The 20,635-nt window shown below is 42.2% G+C and overlaps 1 protein-coding gene across 1 annotated transcript; it reads right to left on the bottom strand.

Annotated features, from left to right (window-relative positions):
• Window positions 1–142: 142 nt before the first annotated feature.
• Window positions 143–19,486, bottom strand: trip11 (thyroid hormone receptor interactor 11). Its single transcript, XM_075448249.1, has 21 exons — window positions 18,899–19,486; window positions 17,332–17,408; window positions 15,886–15,996; window positions 15,448–15,750; window positions 14,938–15,006; window positions 14,637–14,802; window positions 14,190–14,516; window positions 13,939–13,979; window positions 13,741–13,839; window positions 13,172–13,372; window positions 9,688–12,726; window positions 9,414–9,554; window positions 8,931–9,124; window positions 8,534–8,697; window positions 8,289–8,392; window positions 8,078–8,177; window positions 6,242–6,323; window positions 4,820–4,934; window positions 2,146–2,268; window positions 1,851–1,992; window positions 143–1,771 (listed from the first exon to the last, which is right to left on the bottom strand). The coding sequence occupies exons 1-21, from the start codon at window positions 19,035–19,037 to the stop codon at window positions 1,557–1,559; spliced, it is 5,952 nt and encodes a 1,983-aa protein (XP_075304364.1). The 5' UTR covers window positions 19,038–19,486; the 3' UTR covers window positions 143–1,556.
• Window positions 19,487–20,635: the final 1,149 nt, after the last annotated feature.

Here is a 20,635-nt window from a genome sequence, read left to right as displayed (position 1 = left end):
TTTCAGAAGTTACCAACACGCTCAGACTCCTCCTGCCTGGGCAGAATGACACTGCACATTTGGCGTCAACATCTGGATCATGCATGCGCGTTGGAGGGGAGAAAATAAATAAATAAATAAAAACAACCCAGAATTCTCACCGCTTAGGGGTCGCCAATGGTACCTTTATTTGATTTTAAATTCCGATTAGGTCACGGCTACCAGACTCACTTGAAGTTCATCCAAGTTCAAGGTGCTCCAGCTCCTCCGTTTAACCTCAAAGCGTCAGATTTTACATCTACAAAAGTTCTTTTACAGCGAGGATTTACAAGTTTATACATTTCATCAATACATCTGGACAAATCTTCTCACATTCTTTGGGCAGAGGCCGACTGATGTCTATACAAAAATGTGGAGCACAGTCACATGCTGGCCTCCTCTGATCAAAGTAAAACCTCTTAAATGTGCAGTTGGTTTTTTTCTTACATTTTGTAAATATAGATATTTATATTAACCATTTACAGTCCCGATTATACAACTAATTAGCAAAAATGCAGGCACTTTACTTTCATACATTTCACCTTAGTGCCTATAAATAGAAAAGGGAAAGAAAACCAAAAAAAATCCACTTATATATATATATATATAAATCATGAATGGATGACTATATAATAGTGCTGTGCTTAAACATAAGAGCAGTCTCGACCCTCTGATAAACCACAGTCAGCAGCCATAATTATGCTTATTGCATATCACAGTCTAGCAGTCTGGAAAAGACAAGATCTTGCAGAAAAAAAAAAAAAAAGACTTCTTTATGGTTTCCACAGATGTACTGAACCACATAAATCTCTATGCAGGCTGCTGCCAAAGTTTTTTAGGCAGCTCCTGGATTGGAGGAAAAAAAAAAAAAAAAATCACTAAATTGTTGAGAAGAAAAAAAAACACCCAGAGGACAAGAAGATACAAGCTGCTCAGTACGAGTTGAGAGTGAAAGCAGAACGACATGTTTCCTCTTGCAAACGGAGGTGATGATTCGACTCAACCCACGTGTTGTACTGCGCACAGGGAGTTTACAAGGTCACTTGTGTTCAGAACTGGTGATTGATTTCTAGTTTTAAAAAGAAAAAAAACAAAAAAACAAAAAAACAAAAAGGAAACCAACTTATGACTCATAGGACTGTTTTCTCTGCTGTGGTACTCTCAAGAAGGATGACACACTGAAATTTTCTTATCCTGCGTCCTTTGGAGTCACTTCTTTGATCATTTCTGTTTGTGGGTCACGACGCAACACTAACGTCAAGCGGGGAAACATTTCCAACGATGTGTAAAGGGAGACCTGTGTTGTTGCATAGAACTGTGTTTGGGAGTAAAACAGAATCTTAAACAGACTTACACTACCTTCAAACCCTTCCAAAGATGGCAAAATTAAGATGTTATGAATTCTCTGACTCTTTATTCTTGCGGGAAATGAAAATGAGCAGTAATAAGTAGCAGAGCAGCTCAAATTTCTCTGTCTTTGTAGTGTTGAACTCATGTTGGATGAATTAAGACATCTGTGTGGCACTCGTTGTTGCCCATCACTGCTTTAACAAGTCTTTGAGCACAGCTCCACCGCTGGCCTCAGCTGAGACTGGCACGGGTGTGAAGGTGGGCAGAGCGTCAGAGATGGGCTTCATCAGCAGGTGGCCTCCTGAACCGCCGGCGCCGGAACCGGCCAGCAGCGGCACCGCAGCGGAGCGAGGGGCCAGGAAAGGACTGGACTCTCCAGCTCGCCTGCCGGGTGCTGAAGCTCCTGCGGCAACAGAGGGTGAAGTTTACACAAAGAGTGACGATGCATTCTGACAGCGGCTGTTCCAAAAGCGATCACTTACCTGCTGCAGCTGAGGCAGAAGCCCTGGTTCTTCCAGAAGGCGGGGCGCTCAGAGGCTTGATGTCATGGACCAGAAGCGTTGGTGCGGGCAATGAAGGGGTCGACTCCATCTCCAAGAACTTGACAAACATCTCTGAGAACGACTACAAAAAGCAAGAGGTGGAGTGAGAGTAGCAATGAAGAGGTGTTCGTAGAGAACTACGTCAGAACAAAACTGAACATTTTTAATGTGGACCTCGTTACAAGCGGCTTCCTTTCTGTTCTAACAGGTTTAAAAAGCTTGTTTTTGCTTTTACCGAGTTCAGGCTCTGACCACTGGTAGGCCTCTGTGGAGTATTTGGGACACTTTGCGCTCCTCTCCCACCCAGCCAGCTTGACATCCATCCTGAAACACCGTGCCGTTCGTCCTCCTCCAACATCTGCAGACAGGAGGAGAGGAAGTGTGAATAAATCCTGTCGGATTCTCAGAAGAAATAAACTTCTCCCAGTCATCGCTAACGTCTCATATTTTACGGATAAATACAAGAAAAAAAAAAAAGAGAAAAAGAAGTTATTACCCCATTTTTATCCAAGCCTAAAAGTAAACAGGGTTGGCATTACAAACGTTACAGTCTTCCACTTTATTTTCATTTTGGTTTTAACTCCCCTCGGTTTCCTTTCAGTTTGCCATCACTTTCTGGAAAAAGATTTTGTGAACCCAGCGTCTCATTAAAATGACATGCAGTTGACTCCTCACAGACAATCTATACTTCTAAAAAGACATTTTCATCCTTCACACTCCTTGCTCGTCACAATCATTTCCCTGGAACACAAAGAGTGCGTGGATTACAGCATTAAAAGGCATTAAAGGGGAAACTGCTGCGCCGCTGAAACGGATTCTGTGAAGTCTGCTGGTTTTGTGGGACACTTGGCTGCCGTAAAGTGGAAACTTTAAATTGTATTAACAGAAGACGAGGGAAGATGAGGATTTAAAAAAAAAAGAAAAAGAAAGAGAAAGCTGAACGAACATAATCTTCTTCTTCTGCTCTTCTGAAGAGTCAATGCAATGTCATTTGCCTCTCACTTTGTATCTGTTTTCCTTTAAGAGTGTTGGGTAATAAGCTTTGGAATCGTTGGATGGAGTCCCACAGGGCTCCTGCCAGAAAATCTGGATAAGAAAATGTTTTTTTTGTTTTTTTCAGGGCTTAGCTCTGAGAGGATTTTCAGCGACAGCTGGAGTTTGAAGAAACTGCTGGACAGTGACTTCTCGAGCTGGCTTTACCGTCTCCGCAGAACAAGCTGATGTAATTTATCATTTTAAAAACTGACAAAGGTCTGTTGTCCCCCAGTGACCCATAGCAGAGAATGTAAACAGGGACCCGTCACCCTGAATAGAACCAGCCTGACATGAATACAAGACACCGATGACAAATGGTTAGAATTGCAGCACAGCAGCATTAACTGAATCTGTAGTATTTCTGAAACCCTCATTTTATACGGCGACAGAATTCTAGAAATGAGACTTTGGACTAAAGCCAAACTTACTGTGAGTTATAAATCTAGGATTTAGGGCCTTTCAATGAGGACATGACTGGAAGATAATTTCAACCCGAACTTTTTAGTTTTTAACAGATCAATTAAACAAGATCAAATCCTTTCACATTGCTGGTAGTAGTGTGTTTGTCCTCTGAAGGCGTTCAGAACTGCTTCATTAAGCACCACTTACTCCCAGAAGACATCAACTACAGCAGTTTGAGGGGATCCTCCAGGGTGTCTTGGACCACCATTTCTGATAAAGACAACTGTTGGAGATAATTGGTAGGGTTGCCCCCGGCTAAAACCGTTCTTGGTTGACGGTTTTTCCTCTCTTTTACTCTCTTTCCGTCTCTCACACACACGCACGTTACATCAGTCCTCTCCTCTTATACATCGAATCATACATGGAGGAATGCTCATTAGACCACACTGCCACCAAATAGATCCATCAACATCGACTTTTTCATAGCCTTTTGTGAATGCCCCCCCCCCCTTTAAAAAAAAAAAAAAAGTACAGAGGGGAAAATGAAGCAACGACTTAACAAACATGATCTATTTTCGGTGCAAGACTCCCTGCTTTAAGCACAGAGAGGGAGACTTTGTATCGGTGTATAACGTAATGATCATATGGGCACGCTGGAGCTAATTCAACGGATGAGGACGTGAATATGAGTGAGAGTTAAATTAAGGGATTCTGTTGCTTGTGATCTAATAGCAAAATCTGAAACTATAAATATAAACAACAATGCATCTGGTACGTCCAATGTAATTGCTGTCCATATCAAATAAATAGAGAAAAAAAAAAAAAAAAGCAAAGTACTACAACTAAGTACCCGGAATTAGTGTCAATTAAACACTTTTAGTCCCATTGCATTCAAAAGCCAGATGTTAGCAGATGTTTTCTGACCACTGTAAAAGGGGCTTCAGGCAGAGTCTGGCAAGCAGTTTCCTGTTGTTTTCAGTCCCGAACCTTCACTTAGAAAATAGTTTCCCGGCTTCATCCGTTGGCCCTTAGGCCTTCTTCGTCAGAGGTTCTCAGTGATTCTGAAGAAGGCCTTAGAGTCAAAACTTTGATTATAAAAGCAGAAAAACATATGGAGCCTGAGTGTGCATCGCTTTTAAAAAATTTACTGATGTTTTTCAAGTCAATAGCACCTAACCCACTTCTTGGAGTGCTCTATTTTTTTCCTCTGGGTTTTTATATCAAACAATGCTCAACTTGTTTAAATACCGAAGTAAGAAAAAGTGTGAAACTAGTTAAAAATGCTGTATTTTGGCTTCCATTAGTGAAGAAATTTTGAAGCATTTATTCCAGAAATTGCAAATGTATGCAAATCTCCCTCACTGCCTGGAAAAGCGACCACGCCGCTATGAAAATGAACACCAGCTGCCTTAAACACAATAATGTGATTGCCTAAGCAAATAGTTCAAATATGAGCCAAGAAAACCTCTCACCTTATCGACATCCTCTCGGCTCAGTCCCAACACACTTCCCATGAGCCTCAGCACATCGGCCCGCTTGGCTTTAGGTGTGTGGAAGTACCCCAAGAACAGGTTACGCATCAGAACTCTGCGGACGGGACAACATTTACAATAATGTTGCACGAAGACACAAGTCAAACATGGCCTTGATCTCTTCTCATGCAGCTGCATGAATCGGAAACAATCGTCAAATTCATGCCTTGGAGTGGTTGTTAACTTTCACAGGCGAGCAGAGACCGACTAACTTTAATTGCAATTAAAACACTTAACTGGTTTAATGGATTTATTTAGGTTCCGTCATTTTCACTATCCTCTAAAGCTCCCAGATGCCAAATCCGGCAATTTAACTGGATCTGAAACATTAATGCGAGTAGAGATGTAGAGGCATTTTCTCAAATCACTTAAAGGGATGGTTTGGAGTAGATTCAACCTGGGGTCATTTGAACCGTGATATCCAGCCAAAGTAGCCCACTTGAAGTTTTTCCATCTTGGCCGAACATCAGCTGAGTTACTGAGTTATCCCGAATAGCTTCGTACAAGCGCTAACGGACCCTGGCAGTATCTCCAAAATTACCACACTAAAATCACATGCCATGACACCAAACTTCTACAGTAGTACAAATATGGTCTGTACTCACAAAACAATGCATTTTGAAGTTTGCACATAGTCCAGGAGTTTATTATTATCAACACAAGCCTGATAGCTTCTCTGCAGCTAAAGCTGCGTCGACGTCACTTCCTTGATCTGGGAGCTTCAATGTAAGATGAGGGTTAATCTACTACTGTAGACAACAAAGTATATGCTATATTCTACATGAATTTTTATGTTGTAGAGTTGTGAATTTATTTTATCAATGGGGAAATTGAGCAGCCTTGCTTTGTGGTCTACAGTAGTAGATTAACCCTCATCTTACTTTGAAGCTCCCAGATCAAGGAAGTGACGTCGACGCAGCTTTAGCAGCAGAGAAGCTATTAGGCTTGTGTTGATAATAATAAACTCCTGGACTATGTACAAACTTCCAAATGCATAGTTTTGTGAGTACAGACCACATTTGTACTACAGTAGAAGTTTGGTGTCATGGCATGTGATTTTAGTGTGGTAATTTTGGAGATACTGCCAGGGTCCATTAGCGCTTGTACTAAGCTATTCGGGATAACTCAGTAACTCAGCTGATGTTCGGCCAAGATCGGAAAAACTTCGGGTGGGCTACTTGGCTGGATGTCACGGTTCAAATGACCCCAGGGTGAATCTACTCCGAACCATCCCTTTAACTGTATCGTATGGTTATGGACAGCAGCTCGACGTGTCTGAACACAGCAACAGCTTTCTACGATCCCTTGCAAATGACGGGCGATTCTTTGTGTGTGAATTTTTTAAGATAGGACAGAACTTACTTGTCTATCTTTCCCTCCGTGCTGTTTAGAAGGTGCATCAGTTTCCTCTGCGCCTCCTCCAACATCTCCTGCCTCACGTCCACTGCAACACAGACGCAAAAACAGAGACAACAGCAAAAACCTCATTGTTAAACATCTGCTTTTTCATAGAAGAAGAGCCCACAGGAGGTGGTTTAACTACATTTACTACTCCACTGAAAGACTTCTTGAGCCATCTACATTAAATCGTTTTCCTCCCACAACGAAAAAAAAACTGCTTTATTAACCTGTTTTTCAACTTTTTCCTTTAAAAGATAATCCTAAAACATAAAAACTAAACATATTGCGTCAATTTCCATCGTCATGTATTGAAAGTATTCATAATTTATCATCCAATATGATAGAGTTTTTGGTTCACATTCACCAAATAGGAAGATGTGACTTAAGTGGTTACAGTTTATGATTTTTAGCCAAAATAATGCATTAAAGGACAAGTTTTTTTTTTTTAGTTTTCTTTTTTTTTTTTCAAACCTGGACCTTATTCCTGGCATAAAATACGTTCATCTACTGACCGATAACAGTTTGGTGAAAGTCGGCGTCCTTCGGAAGATATTCAGATCACTCGAGATCCGTGTCTATCCATATAACGGGAGAGAACAGGACATAGACAATACAGCCTCTAAATAAGGCATTATCTCTCTTTATTTCACCAATACTTTAAGCCGAATGAATGAATGAACGCGTACTATTGCACTGTTAGCTCATAGTTTCACACAACTAGCAGTAGCAAACTGTGTGAAGTTAGCCGACTGTCACAGAGCACGGAGTAAATAAGCTGTCCTGCAGCGGCGCGCGTCAATGAAGTCATCCCACGAGACGCATGTGTAGAAAGCTTCCTATAAGCCCCCGTTAGCCCCGGATAACTACAACATGGCAGCTATGAGTTAACAGTGCAATAGTACGCATTCATTCATTCATTTTTCTTAAAATATTGGTGAAATAAAGACAGAAAATACCTTATTTAGAGGCTGTATTGTCTATGCCCTGTTCTCTCCCGTTATATGGATATACACGGATCTCGAGTGATCTAAATATCTTCTGAAGGATGCCGACTTTCACCAAATTGTTATCGGTGAGTGGATGAACGTAATTTATGCGTGAAATAAGGTCCAGGATTAATAAAACCGAACTTCCCCTTTAAACTCTGTGTGTGTGAAGGCTACCAAGATATACAAATGACAGATATGCAGTCCAGACATACCAAAGCTAGTCTCTGGATTCTAAAAAAAATTGGTGCGGTTCAGCACATTCTCACTGCTAATGAACTATTAAATCAACATGATATGAATTTTCCTATAGGTTACCGACAAGCAAAATAAAGATAAAGGCTCCCTTTGGAACTGGACAAACAGGCTGAAGTGGGTGACAAAAATAAACAGCATGAGAATTGGTAATGGCGTGATGTAATGGTCGTACCTGATAAGAATGATATCTGCTTAGTGTGACACAAAAATGCTGTTAAAAAATATCAGGGGGGGAGTAAGTTTAACTTATTTTGGGTTTAAATCAGTCTATGATAAGGACAGACGTCTGTTCAAAGGCTACCCTATAGCAGGGGAAAAAAGCCAGATACATTCTACAACATTTTAAAAAATGCAGACGTAAAACGTTTATTACAACCTCACGAAGGCATTTACTTTTCTATAAAACAGGAGAGCTAACAATCATATGGATTTTAGTCTGATGGTGTGCCCGTCTCCATTTGATATTCATAGCTGGGGAAAGAAACTCCAAAAAAAACAAACAAAAGAAAAACAACTTGCTTTTAGCAGGTGGACTGCTTTAGCTGCGCCTCACCTTGATTTTTCAGCTCTTCAATTTGCTCCTCGTTCAGATCGATCTGATCGGTGAGACGAGATGCTGAATCTAGAGCAGTGTTGGCTTCGTCCAAGTTTATCTGACGGAGAGAAAAGAAGCATTATGGAGCACCTTAACAAGATGTTTGCAGGAATAAGAAATGACACGAAAAGATGGGCCCACTTCTGTGAATTATTGTTTGCAGATTTACCTGTAGAGCAGATGCTTGGTCTTCCAACGTAAGGGCTTTCCTTCTCCACTCCTCTTTCTCCCTCTTGTACTTTTCAAGCTCTGCCGAGTACATGGCTTTCTCCTCTGAAAGGAAAAGATACAATAAATGTATTACAACTAGAAAATAGGAATTTCTTATAAGTAGGTGCCATTACAACACGAAAATACAACAACTTAATAGCGCGTGAACTGCTGGCATAATCACGTTTCTGCTTGCCAACTTGCCTTGTTGGAATTGCTCTAGCACCATCTGCAGGTTGGAGAGCGATACTGCATATTGGTTAACCTGCTCCTGAGAGATTCTGAGTTGGGCGAGTGCATCGTCCCGCTGTTTCACCACCCGGCTCAACTGCTCCTGCAGAGACTCCACCTGCATGCTGGCCTGTTGGCTGTTGAGGGGGGGGCACGCAAGTAGAAACACATTAGCAAGATCACACAGCTTTGGAAACATACAGATACATTTCAAACTTAACTCTATGAACTTTAATTGGCGTTCAACAATTCAGGTCACCAATTTTAAGCCATGGTGGGAAACTCTGGAGTACAACCGAGCAGAATCTCCTCGGATGTCAGCAGAGTTATTCAATTCAAAACACATATGGCAGTTCTAGTGTTTGCCAACCTGGCATTCTCCACAGCATTGGAGGATGTGGCCACCTTCTCGTCCAACAGCGCCACCCGCCTGCGCAGTTCAGCCTCCCGGTCCCCAGCGGCGATGGCTTCTCTTGTATATGAATCTTCAATTTCCAAAAGGTGATTCCGCAACCTTTCCAGCTCCAGGTTCAGACGCTGTTCTTTATCCCTCATATGCTGCAGCTGTAAAGAAAGACACCGTTACCTGAGACATTTCTACAGACTCAAGAGTGTTTACTGTATTTTACATGTTGTAGGACTATGTAGCTTTATACTTGCTATTAGTCAACGTACTCTACAGTCCATGCCACATCCAGCCATTTGCGTACACATACATATGACACTGACACTTTCTTCTCGCACACCAGTGACATAGATCGAGGAAAGTGGGGTTCAGCATCTCACCCAAACCATTTCACAATGGCTTTGATAAAATCCAAAAGGCTCATGTGTGAGTCACATTCTGTCTTACCTCATTCTGTACTGCGGTGGTCTCCATTTGTTTCTGTTTGAGTGCCATCATCATCTGATCCCTCTCCAGGTGGAACATGACCGCTTTCTCCTGCATGGCCTTCAGTTCATTCAGGAGCTGATTCAGCTCACCAGATTTCCCCTGTATCACATTATCAGCGAGACATTGATAGACGCTCTTTCTTTTTTAGAGATCAACACATAGATAGAAATGTTTTCACATTAGAAACACCTTCCGAAGAAAACAAGGGAAAAAAAAACCCCAAAAAACTGACCTGCTCTTTGTCTTTGAGCATCCTCTCCACCGTGGCGGACTTTTCGCTCATTGCACTCAGTTCGAACTCCTTCTCTCTGAGCAGGAGGGAAACCTGCATGTTAGTCTCCTGCAGCGCTCTAAACTCCGACTCTTTTTCTCGAGAGCGACCAGCGACCAGCTCGTTCTCTTCCTTCAGCTTCTTCACGTCTAGTTCCAGAATAAGAGCGCGTTCTTTCAGATTGGTCACAGCCTGCTTCAACACCTCGTTGTCATTCTCGCGGTTACGCAGTGTCTCGCTCACTTGAATTAATTGGTCTCCTTTGGTTTTGATGAGCAAGTCTTTCTCCCTCATAGACCTTTGTAAAGACTCCAGCCTCTCTCTGACCTGCTGAGCCTCCTCGGCATGGCTTTTCTGCTCGCTCTCTGAGGCGGATGCTGAGTTGGAGAGCCGGTGGTTGTTTTCTTGAAGAGTCCTGATGATGTTTTCTTTCTCGGCCAACTGCGCTCTCAGTCGTTCGAGCTCTCCCTGCAGTTTGTCATTACTTACAACTGAGGCACCGTGGTGGCTTGGGGCATCGGCTGTGAGAGGCGGGCCATGAGTTTGAGCGGCTACAACTTCTGGAGCCTGCGCTACGCTGTCCAGTTTACCCAGCAGGACGTCCTTGGTGGTGCTGAGCTGTGTGATAGTCTGCTGAACATGCGCGAGTTCGAGGCTCAGACTTCCCAATCTCTTCTCTTTCTGCTCATAACTCTGGATCAATCGAGTGTAATCTACTGACAGCTTGGAGCTACAGTCGCTGTCGGCGGAGACCTGACTCTGTAGCTTAATTAGTTCCTCCTGCAGCTGAGCAGACTCGTGCTGCATGTTCTTCACCGTCGTGATCACCTGCTGCTTCCACTCCTCCATCTTCTTCACCTGCTGCTTCAGTGTGTCCCTCTCCTGCAGCAGCTCCTCAAACTGGTTGCTGCTGACGCCTCCTGAGCCAGCACCAGATTCTCCTCCTGAAAACTGCAGGACAGTCACCAGGGTTTGGCACTTTTGAGTCAATGCATCAATCTCTATGTCCTTCTCCCTGATGATTCGAGACAGGTTCTGGATGGTCTCCTTAAACATCTCTTGGCTTCCTGAGGGATCGCTCATATTGGAAAGGCGCTGATTCTCCTGCTGAAGCTTCACCAGGGCAGCCTCTTTCCCCGCCATGATGTCCATGAGACGATGATAGTCAGACCGGAGCTGGCTGTTCTCTCTTGTCTTCTCGTTGAGCACGGCTAGCATTTGCTCTCTCTCCACCGCGTACGTCTGCAGCTGCTGCTGTAAATACAAGACATCCTGGCTGTGTCCTCCACCCATGGACATTCTGGCATGAAGTGTCTGAATTTCAAGATCTTTCTGCATGACAATCTGGGAGAGTTTGTCGATTTCATCCCGAGAAACCACCAGCTGATCCAACTGTCTGGTCAATGAGAGGTTCTTCTCATTTAGCTGGCTGATCTCGGTCTCTTTCTCCTTGATGCCCTTCACCAGTCTCTCTATTTCCACCTTGGACAGGTCATGCTTCTCGTTGCCGTTCTCCTGATTCAAAGACTCCGTCTTGTCCTCCTGCAGGATGACCTCTCCCTGCACAGGTGGAGAGTTGGCACGGCTCCGACTCTCACTGAACCGATCGAGCGTTTGCTGGAGGTGGGATATCTCTTCATCTCTGGTGTGGAGGAGTCTGTCATAGTTGAGTGTGGTCTGCTGATGGCGACCGTGGGCCTGTTCGAGCTCATTCTGCTGAGCCTGCAGCGACTGCTGAGACAAAAGGAGCGAAGCTTGCTGCTCCTCAATGGTTCTCCTCAGAGTCTGAACCTCCTCATCCAAGCAGTTCCTGGACGATTTGAGCTGGGTGATCTCCGTCTCCAGCTCTGTGATGATGTCCAAAGTCTTGGGCTCAGCCATAGGTTGAGGTCTGCTCTGCTGATCCCTGATGCGATCAATCTCCTCTTTCAAATGGCTGTTCTCTTCCTTCATGGCGCCCAGATGTTTATCCTTTTCCTCCAGTGCCTGCTTGAGCATTTCAGCTTCTTTGTCCATGACTGAAATACTGTTCTCCATCTCTGTCTGTAAATCTGCAGCGTTTTGTTTTAAAGTCTCCACAAACACATCCTTCTCTTGCAGCAAATCTGTCAGCTGCTGCTGTCCTGCAACTGTGATTGAAAGCATCTCGTTGGTGTCTTGGTGGTCAGACACCAGCTGCTCCATGTCTCTCTTCAGCTTAGAGATCTCCAAGTCTTTCTCCTGGTTTAGTTTGATCGCAGACTCATGCTCGGTCTGTAGCGCTGAGGCATCCATGGACCGGGCTCGAGTCAACTCCTCGATGGTCTGCTGGTACTGTTTCACTTGTTCTGTCAGTGTCCTCTCAGCCCGTGTCAATTCACCTTCAAGTTGATTTTTCTCCAGCTTTAAAGCTTCAATACGAGTGTCCTTCTCCCTCACGATCCTGTTCAGAGCGGTCTGGTTTTCTTTCAACTGCTCGTTTAGTTTGTCTACTTTACCCAGAGCATTCTCACTCTCCTCCCTCAGCCTCGTCTTCTCCATCTTCATCTCATACTCCTCAGACAAAACCCTCTCATATGAGCTCTTCATCTCATCCAATTCTGTCCTGAGGTCCAACAACTCCTTCTCCTTCCCTGCCAGCTTCTCTGTGGCTCTCTGTGCGTCAGTTCTTCTCTCCCCTCCTCGATCCAGCTCTGCTTTAGCAGCACATAACTGCTCTTCCTTCTCCTGCAGCGTCTTCTTCATCTCTGCAACTTCCCTACGTGCCTCTCGGCTCTGCTCCTGTGCATGTCCTAATTTATCTTTCATCTCCTTTGCCGTCCGTTCCAACTGTTGTTTGCCCATGTGCAGATCATTCAGGGTGAAAGCACTCTGGCTAATTTTTTCTTTTTGGGTCTGAAGCTCTTGCTCCAGGGCCCTTTTCTGACCCTCTGTCGCGTTGAGCTCTGTAGTCACTCTTTTCAGCTCTGCCTCAGCCTCGTTCAACTGTCCAGAGAGCTGCTCCTTCACAGAAATCATATGCTAGAGGAAAATGAATAAATAAATTACAAATTTATTGTGCCGTCTTAGATTACAATATATTACCTTCCCTCCTAAAAAAAAAAAAAAAAAAAAATTGTGCTCATTTGTGCACAAGCAAATTCACGCCGGTTGTATCTCACTGTGCATTAAAACATATCAAACAAAGCAGCAAAATGGACACACGGTGGCTTTTAAACCACAAAAGTATGTAGTTAAACTGTAGGTAGAATGAATATATTTTGGCATGCAAGTGGATATAATGATGCAAAACAAAAAGTCAGAGACACTAAATGTATTTTAAATTATTCAAAAACTCTCAAGAAGCAACCAGGGCAGTATGACATAATATAATTTACAGTACTGTTATTCAGGATGTTGAAATGAAAGGAATTAAGTTAAATCGCAGAAGGAAAAAAAAAAAAAAACTTCCACTGATCAGCCACACCTTTGTTGCTTCCTGGTTTTGTTGGTCTAGTTCCTCTAGCTCAGACATCAGGGTGTCTCGTTCCTCCTCGGTGGCTCTCAGCACCTTTTCTCTCCTCTCCAGCTCAACCTTCAGATCCTCCAGTGACTCCACTTCAGACTCGCCTCCTTTGCCGCTCACCATTTGCTCTTCTGCTACTGTCAGTTTTTGTTGCAGATTAAGCTGTAAACAAAATAAATACCACAAAAAAAACTTTTCCATTGTAATCCAATACATATCACTTGCTGACATTATTACATTAGGAGCCCCAAAGTGTAAAGAAAACCAAATGTTAAAAAACACTATTTCGCTCACCATTCAGTACATTTATAACTCAGGCGAGACTGATTATATTCTACTAGTCTAAAACTGAACAATCCACTAATTAAAGCATCTACTGGGAAGAATATGTCAACAAACAACACTTTCTAGTGAAAATAAATAAATAAATAAAATAAAAGACTGACAGCAACCATATCAATGAAGCTGTTACAGATACTTTGAGCAGCCAGTGAATAAAGTCATTTTATTTTTGCATCAGATGAACAAACCTTTTCTTGTTCTAGAACCTCCTTTTCTTGTCTCAATGTTCCAATAATGGTGTTCAGTTCTAAGATGTCTGCATGCTCGACTTCTTCCTTCGGTTCTGCCTGAAAGTTGACGGTAGAAAGAACGTTAAACCACCTAAAGGATTAGAGAATGTGGTTATAATATGGTTTATGTGTTATTTACTCTATAAGCTCACTTACCACAGCCAGGAGCTTCAGTCTTTCCATTTCATTTTCTGCAGCTACAAAATGAACATTTTAGTTCATATAAAATGTTTGGCTGACAGGGTGCAGACAGCATTCAGACTAATATGAAGCTACTTCAGACTCGCAATGAGAAAACTCAGCTATAATTATATAAGTATAAAGCTTTAGCTATAACAGTGTTCAGATGCCTTATAGAAACAGACAAGAAAAAGTATTCAACTGTTCTCAACACAAACCAAACATACCTGCAAGGTTACTTCTTAATGTCTGGATCTCGTGCTCGAGCTGGGCTTTTTGCAGAGCCTTCCCCTGCTGTTCTTGCACGCGTGTCTGCAGTTCAGCCACGGAGGCCTGCAGCCGTGAGTAGTTCTGCAGCAGCCCGGCGTTCTCTTCCTGAGCGTCGTCCCTCTCCAGCTGCAGCGAGGCCTGTTTCCTCTGTGCCTCCTCCAGAACTGCAGACAGTTCAGCCACCTGCTTCTCACGCTGCTCTGCTGCTTCCTGCAAGGACTGCATGGTTTTCTGGAGTTCAAGCAGTTTGGAGGCATCGGACGAGGAGCTCACTTGACTGCCTCCTGCAGAGAATTTTTTAAATAAATCTTATTTTTATGTCAGACATAATTAAACTGAGCGTTCCTTCATAAAATTTCTGAATTCCTGTCAATGATAAAAACAAATGCCATAGTTAAGCTTACCGCTGTGAATCTGTTCCTCCAGCTCTTCTATCCTCTCCTCGTACTCTGCTAGCTCCTCTCTGTGACGCCGAGAGATGTCGGCCATCTTTTGCCGCTGGGCATCTTGCACAGCGGCTAGCTCATGCTGGTGTTCGTCCACCTCGTGACTCATCTCATCTCGTAGCTCCTGTTGCCACAAAATCAAAGCCACATCTCTGCGTCATTTCTTATACATATACATATACATAGACAAATATATATTCTCCTATATATTCTACTACAAAATATAGTTTATACTTGCAACAATAAGAGGCTACAACACCTTAATAGTCCTTTGAAGTTTGAGAATCTCCCCCTGGTCGCCATTTCCAGCTCCTGTCGCTGTTGATGCCTAAAAGAGAGCGTAATAATAATTTGAAAGTGAGGTCTTATCTAAATTTTTTAGATAAGATTATCTAAATAATTAATTTTGATCTGTGTGAGCTTGACTACAAATTTTAACAAAAAAAAAAACATTCACAAAAAAAAAAAAAATTTCAATCTATCATTTTTGTGGACGAGCCCTTAAAGCAACTGAAAGAATTTCAGATTTAGCACTAAAGAAATTACTGCATTTATAGCTGACACATTGTTCTATGATGCAGCGATCATGCAGCGGTCATTTAGAAACTCTGCTCTACCCAAACCACATGATAACAAACGGGAGGGGCAATAAATCTGTAAGTCTGTGATAAATTCTCTCTATGCCGTAGAGCCTAATGTGTGGACAATGTTACTCAAAGGCAAAACTCAGATTCACCTCCCTATAAACCATCTGTCCTCGTTCTTTTACCTGAGACACCCTCCTCCAGTGTGCCACCTCTGCCTCCAGGCGCATGACTTCTGTGGACAGCCTGTTGATTTCCTGCTGCGACCAAAGAACGTCACTAATGTCGACTTCGTCACTGTGGAAGCCCTGGTGAGAGCCCGAGGGACGTGCCAGGAAGGTGGAAGCAGAGGAGGAGGTAGTGGTCGAAGAGGTAGTGGCGATGGGCAACACTGCAGGGCTGACGGAGGCAGACTGGGCCGAGTGCTGCAGATTCTGGACTTCTTCTTGGAGTCCACTCTGCCGAGCTTTCAGGTGACTTATCTCCACCTTGGGGAACCAAATGTACTTGAGCTTTGTGTGCATAAAATTGAATTGCATTTCTGTTTATCTAATGAATTTTATCTTTAGAGAAGTTTGTAAAATTGTCTAAATTGTGACATTTCAAAAACTGTATGTACATACATCTTTCTGTTGCAGAAGAGTTCTGTATTCTGCTGACTGTTGTTTAATCTGGATCTCTGATGCCTCCAGTTTCTCCTCGAGCTCCGCGTGAAGCTTTCTCAGTCTGTCATACTGCAAAGAACGGACAGTTAGAAGACGGCTCGTGCAATTACACAGAGATAACCATATACAACATTGTTGATACATATCAGAGGTAAAGGTGGTAAAGAGCTCAACATATTCAATGAAAATACTAAAACCACCAATGTTTTAGTCCATTTGTGAGTATTTTAAGATACTTAATCTGTGGCAATGAGCTGTGAACCATAGGCGGCGGGTGAGCCCGACATTTGGCAAGGCACCGAAATTGACGTTTTTTTTTTGTTTGTTTTTTTAAATCAAAAATGGCGGAAAAATTAGTTATTTAGTATAATTAATAACAACGACATAAGGATTCTGTTTCAAAATCAAAAAAGAGGACATGACGGTGACGGTGTGGAATTCATTTCCAAGACTAACAAGTGTCATGACTGTCTGTCTAGCATTTAAGGATTTTTTTTACTTTTTTCTTTTTTACACAACAAAAGCACATACATTACACACACCCACAAGGCTACGGCGAGCCACAGCCACTCAACAATAATTTAATAGGCTATACAGACCTGGCCTAGTGCAAATTAATCGTTGAAATTAAGGCATTTATGCTTTTTCCAAAATAGCAGCTACTAATAGCAGCTCGGTTCGAAAAGCCGGATGTTTAAAATGCCAGCCCATTACCCATATCACCTTGGGCCAGGTCTGTGACGACATTGTTGTATTAGCCTATCACCTGACCTGATTGTCACCAGGGGGCTGCAGTGACAACACCCACACACATATATATATAATAGCCTATATAACTTGCGCACATATATTATCTATAATTTACAAAATTCCCAGCATAACATTTGGGAAGGCACAGCCTACCCTAGCCTCCATTACCCACCGCCCATGCTGTGAACCCATATACTTGGTTACATGCGATGGTGATGGTGGATGTTTTTAGATACAGATTACAACATATTTGGCACCCAAGAGAGTATTTGGAATAGATGAACCGACTGAAAAACGTGAATGATACTTATTAGTGGGTTCATTTCATGGTGCCAAGATTATACATACAATTTGTTGGAAACAATCATGTTTACAATGTGAGCTTTGAAAGCTTGCCAGGCCTCTGATGGTTTGTAAAATCTCTGTTTTGTGCAGAGACTTCTTGATCTGGATCACAGCAGCCTGATATTGGCGTTTATAAGCCTTTTCTTAATGAAACAAAAGTGCTAATAATATTACCAATGGCTACACCCAGTTTATAAAAGGGACATTTCAACAGAAGAAAAATACAGCTTATTGTATTAGTTAAAGACTTTTCCTGCTGCGACAAGTCAAAATGACTTGTAAGAAAAGTGACAGAGAGTGGACAAAGACCTCAGATTTCTGAGCGGCAAATGCAGCTTCGACTTCGGCCAACTTGGAATTGGACACCTGCAGTTCTGTGGCAGCGTCTGTAGTACAAGAAAAAAAATAACATCACCGGCACGGGGATTCACACAGGGAGGATATCATTCTCCCCTTCAACAATGCAAAAGCATGCAACAAATATTAGATGAAGGAATGTTCAAAACCATGAATCAACAGAAACATTTGGGATTATTTCTATCTAAATTTAGACCTACAAGACTTTTGCAAAAGAAATGTTTTTCTATTTCATTAACCCCGGGACTGACTTCTTTTTTCTCTCCCTATCAGTCACACAGGTCTGCTCACATGACACACAAACACACTTGACTGAGCGGGCCAACATTATTAACCATCTTGTCGAGGCAATCTTGCTTGCTTAACAGCTTCATGAAGCTCAGCAAGCCCTTATTATAACACAAATTAAGTCGATGCCTGAGCAAAAGTTTGTGTCCTATGTCCCTAAAGTTCTTTGAAATCTCCTCCCGACAGCGATAAGAACTCTTTTGGTTTTTGAGCAGTGAGTTGGAGATATGTGGCCAAAGTTCTCCTTCTGCTGATGTTTTATCTGTTCGCTTTAGACTGATGATCTATCTGGGTTTAATTAGATAACTGGAATGGAGCTATTCAGATTTAAGCTCGGCGTTCATTGCTTTTTACCATGATCATGAACCCAGGCTACAGTTCAGAACCGACAGTAAGAGCAAACAAACAAAATGAATACAGCAATTTGCAGATTAAGTCAAAAGTGAATATGGTTTAAAGTTTTCATTTAAGAACGCCTTTATCTCCTAAAACTAGAACCCAAACAATGCCTCTAATCTGTGTCTAATCTGTATGAAAAATCTGTGACAAGACAAATACTTCTGATGTACAGAAATGTGTTCGATATAATAGCAAAAGTATGTGTTTGAATGTAACATGGAAGAAAGTCAAATAATCAACACTATGGGTAGCACAATTTACAGCAGAATGAATGCAAATAGAATGTTTAACTTTTGTTAAAAAAAAAAAAACATCTCAACACTGCTGACCCAAATGTCTTTCTCGCAAACTACAGATGATGCGAATATGACAGACAAAAGGCTGGCTGGACTTTATGCTAAGTTTAGACGATGTGGGTTGTGCTGCTGTGTGTTCAACTTAGTCCACCCTTCTCAAATAAATATTACAGAAACCCCTTTGTGTTATAGCTCTGAAAAGATTAACTAATGCATCACTTGCTGACTGACAAGTTAATTCAATTAGTTCTCGTTTATCTACAATATGCTTGGTACGTTGTGGGACTGAGTTTCTTATTATCTGCCTATTCATTTTTTTGGAGGATCTTTTGTTTCCGAATGCAAATATTTATGTAGAACTCTTAGTGTTTTATTCAACACAGGAAGCCTGCAAGTATTCCCCACTCAATCCATAATATGGGTTGCATGATGTGTAGTGTGATACAAGTGTGCATGTAAAAACACTGACTTACACTGGAGTGTGATAACTATTAATGTGGACAGGATTTAAAAAAAAAAGAGGAACACGAACTTACCCCCGACTTCTTCCACCCCTTCCAGTAACATGTCTTTGGTAAAGTTTGATATTTGCCCGGTGAAAGATGACAGGCTCCCGCCGACCTGACCCAAAGACTGGCCGAGGCCAGAGCCGATTCCTCCCAACCAGGATGACATCTTCAGAGGCAGCGAAAAACAAACAAAAACAAAGCAAGGCCGAGGGCTACTGGAGAGCTAGCCTCACTCTGAGTGGAAACGTGATAAAAGTCAGCTAGGACATTAAGCTTAGCTGTGGTTTCAACGCTAGAGAGAAGCAGTTATCTTAAAAATCCACTTTATTGGTCCGCAACAAAGTGGCTTAGCAGGCTGGTACAGGCTCATTTAGCGAGCACGAAACCCGGCTAACAACAGCTGGTCGTTGGTCTGAAGGAATTCGTCCAAGCAAGCGAGATACGCGACATTGTATCAAAGTCAGACAGCTATTACCTTTGAGTTGGGCTTTTTGCTGGAGTCGATATTGTTTAAGAATAATTTTAATTATGTATTCAGCAGTTTATGGCCAGTCTAAACACCTAAAAGTGCCACCTCAACTGCAGCCATTATCAGTTCGGCTTCGCTGTCAGCTTTGACGTGGACACAGAGTGCAGGAGCGGTGCATTGTGGGATACTGGAGGACCAACAAAGTCGAGGTGCGTTCCAAGCCAGGAAAATTGCAAGAGGCTCTCACATGGCTGTCACTGATGTTTAATTCAGTATGAATGGGATATATCCCACAAAATTACAGCCTAAGTTGCACAATTACACCATGTTTTGTAGCAGTAATACATTTTATGTAAATTCTCTATTATCCTTTAAAAGTAATTTAAAAATCACCTTTATGTCAAGAATCAAGAATCTTTATTGTCACTATGCAGGCATAATGAAATTTTGTTCTTTGTCTTGATAATCATAAAAGAAGTTTAGCCCATTCTTTGATACAGAACATTCTTAGCTCTGGGATGTTGGCAGGCTTCCACGCCACAACATTTGAAGTTTAACTTTGATGATTTCCAAACATTGTTACTCTTCTTAAAAAAAAATCTTGCTTGCTATGAGTTGTTGTCTTGCTGCATGATCCAAATTCTCTTAAGATTCCATTCATAAACAAATGCTCTGAAAATTTACAAGAAAATAAAGATGGTCAGAAATGCATTCATTATTCTTTTGGGAAGCAGGGGCTTTTTTTTGTACATCCCTGTCTCACACACACACTGTTGTGCTAAAGCGTTTTCCTGATGGGGAAGGATGGGGAAATTTATTTTATTTAAAAAAAAAAAAAAAAAAAAATCAACATTAGCGACCAACATGAGCGTGACCTGTAGATGCCTGGTAGTAGCTCTGCCCGCCTCTGTGATGTTGCAGACTATCACACACTTTGTTCTTGGACTGATCTTTGTTTGTCAACTTACAGGTGGGGGGGGATCGAGACACAATTCCACAGACGTGTTGTGAAGATGAGATTACGACACATCCGTTTTTTTCAAATAAAAACAGGTCACCTGTTCATACCGGATTCTCCCCCGTTACTGGAAAACACCAGATGCCGATTTCACACTCCAATCAACTGCTAACCCCAACCAACAGACCTTTGCCACTCAGAGATATGCAACATTAGATAATTTCCTCAAAATAAGCCAATAACCAAGAGCATCTTGACCTATTTTGACTTGAACCTTCATCTTTTCATTCTTGTGAAAATCTAATATTTTAAGATATATTTGTGTAGAAAGACAGTT

This window comes from Odontesthes bonariensis, chromosome 17 (genome assembly GCF_027942865.1).
Source record: "Odontesthes bonariensis isolate fOdoBon6 chromosome 17, fOdoBon6.hap1, whole genome shotgun sequence".
Classification (NCBI taxonomy): Eukaryota; Metazoa; Chordata; class Actinopteri; order Atheriniformes; family Atherinopsidae; genus Odontesthes; species Odontesthes bonariensis.
This window is presented reverse-complemented; position numbering and strand designations above follow the sequence as displayed.

Coding starts and splice junctions, on each gene's coding strand:
- trip11 (XM_075448249.1), bottom strand. CDS start 19,037: ATGTCATCCTGGTTGGGAGGAATCGGCTCTGGCCTCGGCCAGTCTTTG. Junction 8,178..8,288: donor ACCAAGCATCTGCTCTACAG/GTAAATCTGCAA, acceptor TCTCTCCGTCAG/ATAAACTTGGACGAAGCCAA. Junction 2,269..4,819: donor GCCGAGAGGATGTCGATAAG/GTGAGAGGTTTT, acceptor TCCTGTCTGCAG/ATGTTGGAGGAGGACGAACG.